This window comes from Piliocolobus tephrosceles, chromosome 1 (assembly GCF_002776525.5).
Source record: "Piliocolobus tephrosceles isolate RC106 chromosome 1, ASM277652v3, whole genome shotgun sequence".
Lineage (NCBI taxonomy): Eukaryota > Metazoa > Chordata > Mammalia > Primates > Cercopithecidae > Piliocolobus > Piliocolobus tephrosceles.
Window position 1 is genome coordinate 96,784,066 of NC_045434.1, and position 11,833 is coordinate 96,795,898.

General features: G+C 39.0%; 1 protein-coding gene across 1 annotated transcript; it reads left to right on the plus strand.

Annotated features, from left to right (window-relative positions):
• Positions 1 to 952: 952 nt before the first annotated feature.
• FCER1A (Fc fragment of IgE receptor Ia) lies at positions 953 to 6,304 on the plus strand. Its single transcript, XM_023214187.2, has 5 exons — positions 953 to 1,092; positions 1,231 to 1,251; positions 2,315 to 2,569; positions 4,072 to 4,329; positions 5,842 to 6,304. Exons 1-5 carry the CDS (start codon positions 1,029 to 1,031, stop codon positions 6,024 to 6,026), a joined length of 783 nt encoding a protein of 260 aa, XP_023069955.1. The 5' UTR covers positions 953 to 1,028; the 3' UTR covers positions 6,027 to 6,304.
• The last annotated feature ends 5,529 nt before the right edge of the window (positions 6,305 to 11,833 follow it).

The window sequence follows — 11,833 nt, forward strand, 5'->3', positions numbered from 1 at the left end:
ATCATCATTAATACCAGATCCTGGAAGAAGGTTCAGCCTTGACCTAGAGCCAAAAAACAGAAGAATTAGTAAAGGAATCCTGCAGAAAGGCCCTGCTGTGTATTTAAAGGAGAAAGGATGATAGTGTTGGAAAATTATAATGTTAAAAGTAAACAAAAGCTAAGAAGTGAAATAAAATAAACTGTGTGGCCTAGATCCCTGTAAGTAATGGTTTAACGTCTGCCTTCCTGTGTTCTGAGCCAGATTGGGGCACAGTAGAGAAAAAAGGAGTCTCTGAAAATGTTTCCAATTTGGCTGGTCAGATAGCGGATCATCAGTGAATCAGATGAAAATTTGTGGATTTGTGGACTAACTGATCAGCAGGAAATTAAACAAGAAAAGTGTTGGTAACTCTGGTGAATCCCAAAAGAATTCAGCAGTTGCTAGCCATGCTCCTGAATAATAGTACATCATATGACTAAGAGTTTGACTTAGGGGTTAGATTTTATGTGTTTGAACATTTAATAGCTGGCACCCCAAGAAAAGTTACTTAACCTCACTAAGATTCAGTTTTCCTATTTATAAAATACACATAGTGATGGTACATACTTTGTAGGATTATTATGAAAAATAAATGAAATATCAAATTTATTTAGGATAACAGCTGGCATATGTTTGGTATTCAGTAATTAGTTGCTGCTGTTTTATTCTGCCCTCCCTTGCAACCCACTTTTCTAAGTTGTAAACTAAATAGTTGCATACTGATTGACAGATGTAAAAAAGCTTGTGATTGTGCTGTACCCATGCCTCTCTCTCACCAGATTCCAGGTGCATATGTGGAGGTGGGATAGGGAGCGGTGTAAGGGGGTAAATATTAAAATTGCCCAGTTTGACACCATCCTGAATATTATCTCTAAAGAAAGAAGCAAAACCAGGCACAGATGATGGGTTAACCAGATATGATGCAGAAAACATTTCCTTCTGCTTTTTGGTTTTAAGCCTATATTTGAAGTCCTAGATCTCTCCAGCACAATCAGCACCAGGAGCCCATGAAGAAGATGGCTCCTGCCATGGAATCCCCTACTTTACTATGTGTAGCCTTACTGTTCTTTGGTAAGTAGAGATTCGATTACCCCTCCCGGGGTCCTTAAAATTCCATGTATGTAGATCTCATCCCCACATCCAGATTCTAGTCCTCTGGCAATAAAGAAGACTGCTGGACACTAACGTATCCCCTCTGAACTTTTGCAGCTCCAGATGGCGTGTTAGCAGGTGAGTCCTCTGTTCTTGTTCCCTTGGTGTTTCAACATGTCTGGGCATTGCTTTCCTCTCACTATTTTCTTCGTCCCATCACTTCTGCTTTCTGATGAGTATGAATCTGTTCCTTGGCCAACCTACTTGCCCTCTCCACCCTACCTTGTCTTTCTTCTTTTCCCTGATTCATTGCATTCTCTCAAGTCATTCTCTCCTCTGTTTTAGTCAATAACCATGTCTGTTGAACATGTACATGTCTCATTCTCTCTCCTAGACACTTTGACATAATCTCACTCCATAATTGCATTATTATTATTGCCATTTTATAATTGAATATGCTGAAACTCAGTGATTTTCTGGTGGTTACCTGGCTAAGGAACTGGATTCCAACATAAGTTCCTTGGATCTAAGTCCAGTTCTCTTCTGACTATATCACCCTTTTGTTATCACCATTTATCTACTTCTTTGGTCTCTGTTCAAATTTGCACTACATCCTCTTGTTCCAGGAAGCCATTCAAGACTGACTTTCTTAGTGCCTCTCACTACTTTCTGGAACTGACATATGTGTTTCACTCTGTGTATACTTACAATTAAATTGTCATAAATATTTAGAACTTGGAGAAACCTTATATTTCATCTAGTCCAATAACTTTATCCATCCAGAATTCACTCATTCATTCACATAATAAACATTTAATGTAGCAGTGGTTGAACATGGCAGATAGTGTTTCTACCTCAAAAGAGATTGCAGTCCTCATTTACAGATACTGAATTGAAATGAACAGAAGTAGAGTGAGTCAGCCCAAATCACATAGTGAATTGGTTTCTTTGTTTTTAAATCTCCTGTATATGTGTCCTGCTTTTCTCCCTGTGTTCGGCATTCCCTGGGGCCACAACACTATTTTCTCAGTTCTTTAATCCTTCCCCTAGAAATTAAAACAAGGTATTATCACCAACAATACAAGTACATATTGACCACTGATTGTCAGAATATTGCAACGTTTGTACTTTTAAGCCTGGACAGTTTTCAATGACTTTTTTTTCTCTCTACATCTCTTTTCATATTTTTATCTTCTTGAAGTCCCTCAGAAACCTACGGTCTCTTTGAATCCCCCATGGAATAGAATATTTAAAGGAGAGAATGTGACTCTTACATGTAATGGGAGCAATTTCTTTGAAGTCAGTTCCATGAAATGGTTCCACAATGGCAGCCTTTCAGAAGTGGCAAATTCAAGTTTGAATATTGTGAATGCCGATTTTGAGGACAGTGGAGAATACAAATGTCAGCACCAACAATTTGATGACAGTGAACCTGTGCACCTGGAAGTCTTCAGTGGTAAGTTCCAGGGATATGGAAATACAGATCTCTCATGTGAGTGATGGCCCATCTGAACATGGAAAAAAACAGGTTATTCCAAGAGTTAGGACACCAGAGTGGGATTCAAGGTCTCTCATTTAAGACCCCTGCGTCTCTCTTCTACCCCCTTTCCTTTTGATTACTCGTACGCCTTCTTTCAATATTCTAGTCATCTCTCGCTATTATTCCGCCACCCTATTTTCCTCTATTTTTTATGCCTAGATTCAGGTACATATTATGTGGTCAAACAGTATGACATATATGTGAACATTTCAAAGAGTTGTGTGTCTGGAATAAGATCAAAAGATTTGACTTAAAGTTTTGCTCTGCATAATCCATATGCCATGACCTGAATATTAGGTTGTACTCTTCATTATGAAACATATTTGGGTATGTTTACTCATGTCCTCTATTCTTACTTAAGAACACATATTTCATGCTTGTTTCATCTTTATCACTCTCCTACTACCAACAATTAGCATAACATGCTTAGGCACATGTGGCTTAATCAGCAAATGTTGAATAAACAAACTAATAATTTTGAATAGTGACCAATAGGTCTCTTTTATACTCTATATTTTTCTCTTGAGTGAAAAAAAAATGTTTCAACCTCCATATGTAAATTCCAAACACAAACTAAAGCAATGTAGAATAGCTATTATTCTCTAGAACCTTGAGTAGGTTCTAGAGAAGTCTTTAAGGATTGGTCCTAAATTAAATATGCTTATTATGCTAGCGATATTTCTTTCCAAAATTCTCCTTTAATTAATGTCTTTTAATTTTTACAAAAGCATTAACCATAGACAGTGATTCTTGTCTTTCACTGACTCATTAGTGACAAATATTTGTTGAGTACCTACCAACTCCTAAGTATTGCTACCAACTCTTAAATATTGCTACCAACTCCTAAGTATTATGTTGGGCATTCAGAATAGAATGTAGAACCAGATAGGACCCCTGACTTCTTGGAGCATAGAGCTATATGGGAAGAGGACATTAAACAAAGAATTACACAAGTAATTAATTTAAATTGTACATGTTTTGAAGAAGTTTTTGTGACAACTATAATTAACACTAGAACTGGGAAGTTTCTATAAGGTAAGAGAGGACAAAATAGATACTCTCCCAAGCTAAAATTCCTAAGAAAGACTGTTTATTTTCCCCTAACTAACTAGAACTAGCAACAGAATATCTGAAAGCAATTCTGGCTTTCAAGTGTTCCATGTATGGACTCAGCAGGGAGGTCCAACAGGCTTTGTGGCCCCAGACTGACTTTTCAGGAGGAGAAAGAATTTATCAGTACAGAAGACAGGCTCTAAGCATTATTTTGTGCCCTGTAAAAATCCACTTTATGAGCCAAAACGTGGGTTAATGACAGTTCATAGTTTCTGACACATGTTCTATGCATGGTTGTCTTTTATCTATTCATTCTCTCTCTCTTCATTTATTGTTAAATAAATAACATAATGAATGCTCTTCAGACTGGCTGCTCCTTCAGGCCTCTGCTGAGGTGGTGATAGAGGGTCAGCCCCTCTTCCTCAGGTGCCATGGTTGGAGGAACTGGGATGTGTACAAGGTGATCTATTACAAGGATGGTGAAGCTCTCAAGTACTGGTATGAGAACCACAACATCTCTATTACAAATGCCACAGTTGAAGACAGTGGCACCTACTACTGTACGGGCAAACTGTGGCAGCTGGACTATGAGTCTGAGCCCCTCAACATTACTGTAATAAAAGGTGAGTTGGTAAAGGAAAGGAAAAGCATCCATAGCAGGGGGAGGAAGAGAGGACATCTGAGCCTGAGTGGTTGCAGTTTGTAGAAGGGGGGCACCTGTGATACGCTGGAAAACCTACTAGACTTGCAATGAGGAGACCTGGGTGATAGTATATATCTCAATCTCTGTTTCAAAGTCTTGACTTGTTAAATGGTGATAGTAATACCTGCTCACACTATGAAATTTCTATGAAGATTAATGTGGTGATGTTTGTGAAATGACTTTGTAAACTGTTAAGCACTACCCAAGCATAACAGATTGTGATTACTATTTTGATCTCAAAGTCATCTGTTGCTCCCGGGGAGAACACTTATATTTATCAAATTGAAAAAAGTTTCAAAGTTGAATGAAAAAAAAAGATGTAAAGAGCTTGAGGAGCCCATTCCAGCTTAGGAGGGCTGGGAAAGGAAACCAGCAAGTCAGTAAATTGTGTGCCTGTGTATTGAGGGAGAAGAGAATGGACTTAATATGGAGAGCGTAGGCAGGTGGAATGCCTCTATGGCCTGCAAGAAAAACTGCTCTCTCCAAACTCTGTATAAGAGAGGGAGTCTGTGAAGTATCCACTTTCGAAGGAGAAAATTAGACTTTTCCTTTACACTGTACATACTAATGTCTAAAAAAGCATGAGGTCAAAATACAGAATTAAGCCCTAACAGTTCTATGTTAACTAAATTGAGACCTAAATGCTATGTACTTGCCTCTAGGCTTCCAGTATCTTCATCTGTAAAACAGAAGATTTGGTCTAGACTCCATTAGAATCATTTGATGACTTAAAAAAATATATTGATGCTCATGTCTCATTTCTTGAGATTCTGATTTAACTGGCTTGGGGTGCAACCTGGGTATCTGTATTTTTCAAAGGTCTTTCACATAATGGTAATGTGTAGCCAATACTGAGAATCACTTGTCTAGGTGATCTTTAAATGATTTCTGGATGTATTGGATTCTGGATGTATTCTGAGGCTCTATAATTTGAGAATAATCACAAAAGTCAGCACAGTTTATAAACAGACTAACAGAACCACAAAATAATAGAATTGGAAGGCAATTTAACTAGTGCAATTTCTTCATTTTGCCTAACAGGCATGTAAGAAATGATGACTGATAATTGAATAATAGGCATTGATGACTCCTGCCCTCACTTTGTCTCCTTTCCACCCCTTAATTATATGTGAATTCTGATCTTGTCATTTCCAAGAAGGGGTTTATCTTTCCTATGATCTTCCCCACTGGGCACACTGGCTACTGGAGTTATGAGGAAATGCTCAGGGCTCCCTGTGGCTCCAGGGAGCACCAACAGAGCAACTCAACCTAGCGCTAATCTGAGTGTTTTCTCCATGCTTCTGGATGCCACATCATGCTAAAAATGAAGGACAAAGCTTGGTCTTTCTCTTAGGGAGGATGAACCTCTGAACCTTATTCTTCAGTTCCCAATATGAATTATGTTTCTCATTGCATCTGTTTTCCACTACAGCTCAGCATGACAAGTACTGGCTACAATTTCTTATCCCATTGTTGGTGGCGATTCTGTTTGCTGTGGACACAGGATTATTTATCTCGACTCAGCAGCAGGTCACATTTCTCTTGAAGATTAAGAGAACCAGGAAAGGCTTCAAACTTCTGAACCCACATCCTAAGCCAAACCCCAAAATCAACTGATATAATTACTCCAGAAATATCTGCAACATTTTTTTTTCAGCATCAGCAATTACTACTCAATTGTCAAACACAGCTTGCAATATACATAGAAAAGTCTGTGCTCAAGGATTTATAGAGATGTTTCATTAAACTGAGTGAAACTGGTTAAGTGGCATGTAATAGTAAGTGCTCAATTAACATTGGTTGAATAAATGAAAGAATGAATAGATTCAATTTATTAGCATTTGTAAAAGAGAAGTTCAATTTCAATAAAATAAATATAAAACCATGTAACAGAATGCTTCTAAGTGTTCAAGGCTTCCTAGTTTGTTTTCTTCAAAAGGCAAGAACCACGCAGTTCTAGATTGGAAATATCCTCTCTTGCCTATTGTAAGTGTGATCTAGGAATGAAAAGACATAGGAGGATGCCAGTGCGGTGGATCCTTTTTATGCTTCTTCATCAGTTTACTGTATATAAACTTTCAGTTCTTGGCAGAATCAGGGACAGTCTCAAGACACAGGACTCTCAGGAAGAAGTACAGTCCAGGATTCCTCTGTGATTGTTTTGCCCCTCCCAGATTTATATCTTGAACTTATATCTTGTATCTTTATACAGCACCTGAACCAAGCATTTTGGAGAAATTCCAGCAAATAATAATAATCAAAACCCTCAGCTCTGAAAACAGTCCAGGACTGAATAAGATCTTGGGCCAAAGAACTAGACAGTTTTGGTTTATTTTCCCTTTCATTTTATGTCTTCATCATATTCTTTGGAGGCTCATTCTTCTGTCATGGAGTAAATGGGATTAAGTTTTTACCTATGATTTATTTTTTAAATTTTTTGTAGAGATGGATTCTTGCTATTTTGCCCAGGCTGGTCTCAAACTCTTGGCCTCAAGCGATCCTCCCACCTCAGCCTCACAAAGTGTGGGATTACAGGTGTGAGCCACTGCACCTGGCCAAGTTTCTGCTTATTATAAAGCTATCCATTAGAAAGAGACTAAACCATACAGAAAAAGACATCAATTCAAATCCTGACTCTTCTACTTTCTAGATTTGTGATCTGGGAAAATCTTCTTATACCTCCATGGACTTTAGTATTTCATTTGTGAAAAAAAAAAAGATAATAATCATCCTGTCTACCTCTTAGAGTTCTTCTGAGAATCAAATAAGAGGCTGTATTTGAAAGTTATTTGTAAATTGCAAAAATTTATACAAATTTAGGAACTTTTAGCACCTACATGAGACCCAGTCTTTGCCACCACTTTCCCCTACCCCCATGACCCTGACCATAGAAATATTTATACTCAGGGCTTAGAGAAAGCAGTAGGGAAGATGGGCAACATATTGCTGGTGCTGGCTGTGGATTCATGGAAATCAGTGAAAGATCAGAGTGCCTGTGGCTTGTCCGTGCCTTAGAACAATTAATAGTATGAGGAAATGTGGCTGGGGAGAAAACTTTTAAATATCCATGAGACCTACAAGTCCCATTTTTTCCAAGGGATGTTTTTGGGCCAGAAAGAACAGGGAAATTACTAAAACATTTTTTTTCTTTTTTTTTAAACTTTGGGTAAGGATCTGGTATTACCTTTCTTCACACTCTCCTCCACTTAAAAAAAAAAAAAAAAAAAAAAAAGCCATTTAAAAGAGGCAAGGAAAGGCCAGATTCCCAGTGAACACCCTTGTCACTTAGCTTCATGTAGTAAATAAGTCTGGCCAATGGAGAAGAGATTTCTCCTGCAGCAACAGGCCAGGCAAAGTTTCCCTGGGAGACTCCCTGGTGTTGCTTCAGGATGTTTCCTCTGCCACCTCCCCAAGGTCTATCTTATGTTTTAGCCTTGGGACCAAGCTTTCCACCACATTCATTAACCACACCTTTCTCCCCAGTGCTCTACATAGCACATCAGCATTTCAGGCATCAGGCTAAAGAGCAATTTACCCCTTTATTTCAGACAAGGGATTGAGGCCAGTGATGCAGAGTTCAAAACTGAGAGATTTGATATGGATAAGAAAGTCTGGGCTTGATCAGCTTGAGATACATTTTCTGAGAGATTTTCTAGGTTCTTGAATATCACATTTCACTTTTATCTCCCCTTTACCCTCACTGCAAGATTAAGGGGACTATGGATAGAACACAGGTCTGGATATTCAAGCTGCTAACTAGCTGTGATTGGGCCAAGTTACTTGCCAGCCTCTGAGATTCTATTTTTTCTTTGTTAAAACTAGGAGTCTGGTGGAGGTGGTCTCTAAGGTCCCTTGGAGCTCAGATATTTTGTAATTTATTACTTCAAGTTCATATGTAGTAATTATCCAGGCACTAAGGCTCAGAATGCATTCCCCAAGAAGCTCCAGTGTAAAATTTTCCTTCGTCCTCCACACATTGGTCTTTTCTTTCACTGTGCTCTTCCGTGTACAGTATCTAAATTCCACATTTGTGCCAGACCTGTCTGGGTTTCTACTCATTTATTTCTACCCATTTTCTTCTCGATAGTCATACATCTCTTGCTCCAGAGGGAATGTGGAACATAGGGTCAGGGCTTGAGTATTTTGTGGACCCCTAAAATACGGCACTTATAAAAAGATGTCTTTACCCATGAAACACTTTTTACTATGCCAGAGATGGAGTACATGTGTTATAAAGATGATTGGAATAGAAATGATTCACTCTAGATTCACCCTTGTCACCCCCTTTATCACTTCCTTTCTCTTACCAAATTGGTCAAGCCCAGTTCATAGGGCAAAATTTGCTACCCCATGAATTGCTGTTCCAAATTGGCAGACAAAAAAATCATCATGAATTCACAATAGTTAGGGGCTGATTTTCTGAAAAGCAAGTCAGTAGCTTCCCACTGGTAGCCAATGGAAGACAAACTCCTGTGACCACCTTCAGAGTGGAGACTCAGACAAATGGTACACCTTGTCAGTATACTGGGGAGTTGAGTACCCGAAGAAGGACTGTGATCTTTCCCTCTTCTCATTAAATGGGAAATGGTGACAACCTGGAGATGGAAGTTTTATGCTGAGGATGGCAGAGGCACCTGCCAGCCTAGGACTCTAGATAATCTCAGAGAGTCAGGCTGTCTTCCTGCCGTAGCTGATCTGCCCAGCTCTGGACAGCTACTTACCAAGCAAGGCCAAGTCTCTATCTGGAACTTCATCAATCGCTACAACATTCCCACCACAAACCTTTTAGTCTATCAATGTGCTTGCTACAACAATTCACTTATATATTTCACTTATGACAATGACACTCTTCCCCTTTTTGAAAATTAAATGGCGTAATTCCACTTTCAGTCTTTCCTGTTATTTCCAATTTTCAAATATCATTGACAACGGTCAGCAAGTTCTCTGCAAGGTACTAGCATCGGGCTGCAATGAAATGGAGACTGCTCACAGATAATTTTTTGAAGAGAAAGAATGACGTCCTGTGGATTCCGAGAAAATTCAGATTTTAATTTTTTAACCAGTTTCCAAGAAGATAATACTGCACTGCTGCCAACCAAATTGAATCACAGTAAATATAGTTCAATAAATAGCATAAAATTATTTTAAATTAAAATATAGGAGCCACTTGCATTTGCTAGAATATATCAGGGCTGAAAGTTTGAATTCTACAATTACGTTAATGGCTGTTTTAGAAATGAGATCCTAAAATGTTGCAGGTTGAGGTCCCCGGAAAACAGACACTGAGACAGAGATTTGAACACAGCACGTTTATTAGCTCTCAGCATGTACACTTGTGAAGAAATGAAGAAAGCAATACTGGGCAAAAACAAAGAAGCTGAAAAGTGATGTAGTCAAGAAAAACCTCTGGAGCTGGGAGAGCCCTTCCTACCTATCTTAAGGCGAAGCAATACCCTAAATAGACAAACCACTGGAGGTAGTATATCCCTGGGAAGGGAGCATGACCTTGGTACAAGCGGCTGTTTAACAAGGACAATGCTTGAAGAAGAACTCAGCTGAGAGCCATTAGACCAAGGCATTCCCAGCAGCTGGAGGAATGCTTGTGTGGGTCCTGAAGGAGTGCAATCCAGGTGATGTGCCACAGCATTCACCAAACACAACTTCAGACAGCAGACAGTGTGACATTGGCCAGCAGACATTTACCCAATGGCTTCTAATCAGACTCAGCAGAACTACTAAGCAAAGATTTAAAAATTGTCTCTTGACCAACCTCACAGCAATGAACTATTATCATTTCTAGAAATCTGGACACTAAAACAAAGATATCTTTTATCACCAGTCAGACTTCACATGACAATTTTTGGCAAAGCAAGACAAGTAAACTTGACTTAAATAACTTATTTCCAATGAATTGTCCCATTTTCAGCATCCAGCAGACTTTACCACACTATCAGAAGTGATGTCTTGCCTCTACAGGATCACCCCATTGGATTGGATGGATTCTGGATACTGTAGGACTGTATTTGAAACTCAGGGTATGCTTGTTCCTCGGTATAGAAGGCCAGAGTGCAATGGAAAGATGAGAGAGAGAATATCCTTCCTTGCACCAGTACATATATTTTCACCTCCTGTGATGCTCAGGCATAAAATGCTGTTTATAACTCAGGTTTAAAGTTGGGAGTACAGAAGAAGAAACTTCTGAAAATTTACTCCTGCAGGCTTAGGAGCTCACTGGAAAATTTTTAAGTCATGCATCAGATTTCTGTTCGTTAATAATTCTTTTCAGAAGTTGTAGTTAAAGTGCTTATGTTTATAAAACTATTTCAGAGAGTTTTATGTCAACCTGGCAAGAGGAACTATACTTTTGCTGATCCTTTCAACCTCCATCCTTTTTACTCTTGTGCTGAGAGTATGAAAAGTCTTAACCTCTTCAGCATGTTCTTCTTTTCAATCTGAGTTTTCCGATCTGGGCATCTCAGGAATGTGGACAGTTCATGTCTGTGTTCTCTGTAGCTGATGCTTTTTTTGCTTTCCCACATCTGTACTCTTTACTCCTAGGTCAGTTAGAGCAGTTCCATTAACTTGGAAGGTCTGCCTCTAGCTTTTTTTTTTTTCTTTTACAAGAAAGCCTGTAATGTCCACAGAAATTCATATGTGTGTGTATTATCTTCTAACTTATTTGCTTAAAATGTGGCACAAATTAGTCTGACACCCTTAACAGTCAACTGGAAAATCTTTCTGAGGTGGTTTCCAAACATTTTGCTCATTAGCTTTTTAGAACCCTGCTGGACTTTATGTTTTTTTGTTTTGTTTTGTTTTGTTTTGTTTCCGAGTCTAGCTTTGTCACCCAGTCTGGAGTGCAGTGGTGCAATCTCGGCTCACTGCAACCTCCACCTCCCAGGTTCACGCGATTCTTCTGCCTCAGCCTCCTGAGTAGCTAGGATTACAGGCGTGCACTACCACGCCCAGCTAATTTTTGCATTTTTAGTAGGGACGGGGTTTCACTATGTTGGTCAAGCTTATCTCGAACTCCTGACCTCATGATCCGCCCACCTCAGCCTCCCCAAGTGCTGGGATGACAGGCATGAGCCACCGCGCCTGGCCAGACTTTATGTTTTAATGCAGTTGTATAACTCAAAATATTCTCAAGGTGTGTGTAGCTGTGTGCATGTGTATGTGAGTGCATAATCCAGGCATGTGTTTTTTTTCCCTACATTCATAACCATATGCTAAGCTATTTTGTAAATGTTCTGGAGCAGGGCATAGACGATCACAACAAGCTCAAACAGAAACCTCTAGTTTTAGTACTCAGTTCAATTTAGTCTAGTCTTCTTGATCCCATACAAAAGGGCATTATTGAAAGAGCATTAAAAATTAATACATATTTATAAACTCAAAGAAAAAGGCTTCACAACCTCTCTTCG

What these genes read in the sequence shown, in the direction of transcription:
- FCER1A (XM_023214187.2), top strand. Translation starts at nt 1,029, where the DNA reads ATGAAGAAGATGGCTCCTGCCATGGAATCCCCTACTTTACTATGTGTA. An exon ending in TGTAGCCTTACTGTTCTTTG is followed by an intron (nt 1,093 to 1,230) that starts GTAAGTAGAGAT and finishes GAACTTTTGCAG; the next exon opens with CTCCAGATGGCGTGTTAGCA. An exon ending in GCACCTGGAAGTCTTCAGTG is followed by an intron (nt 2,570 to 4,071) that starts GTAAGTTCCAGG and finishes AATGCTCTTCAG; the next exon opens with ACTGGCTGCTCCTTCAGGCC.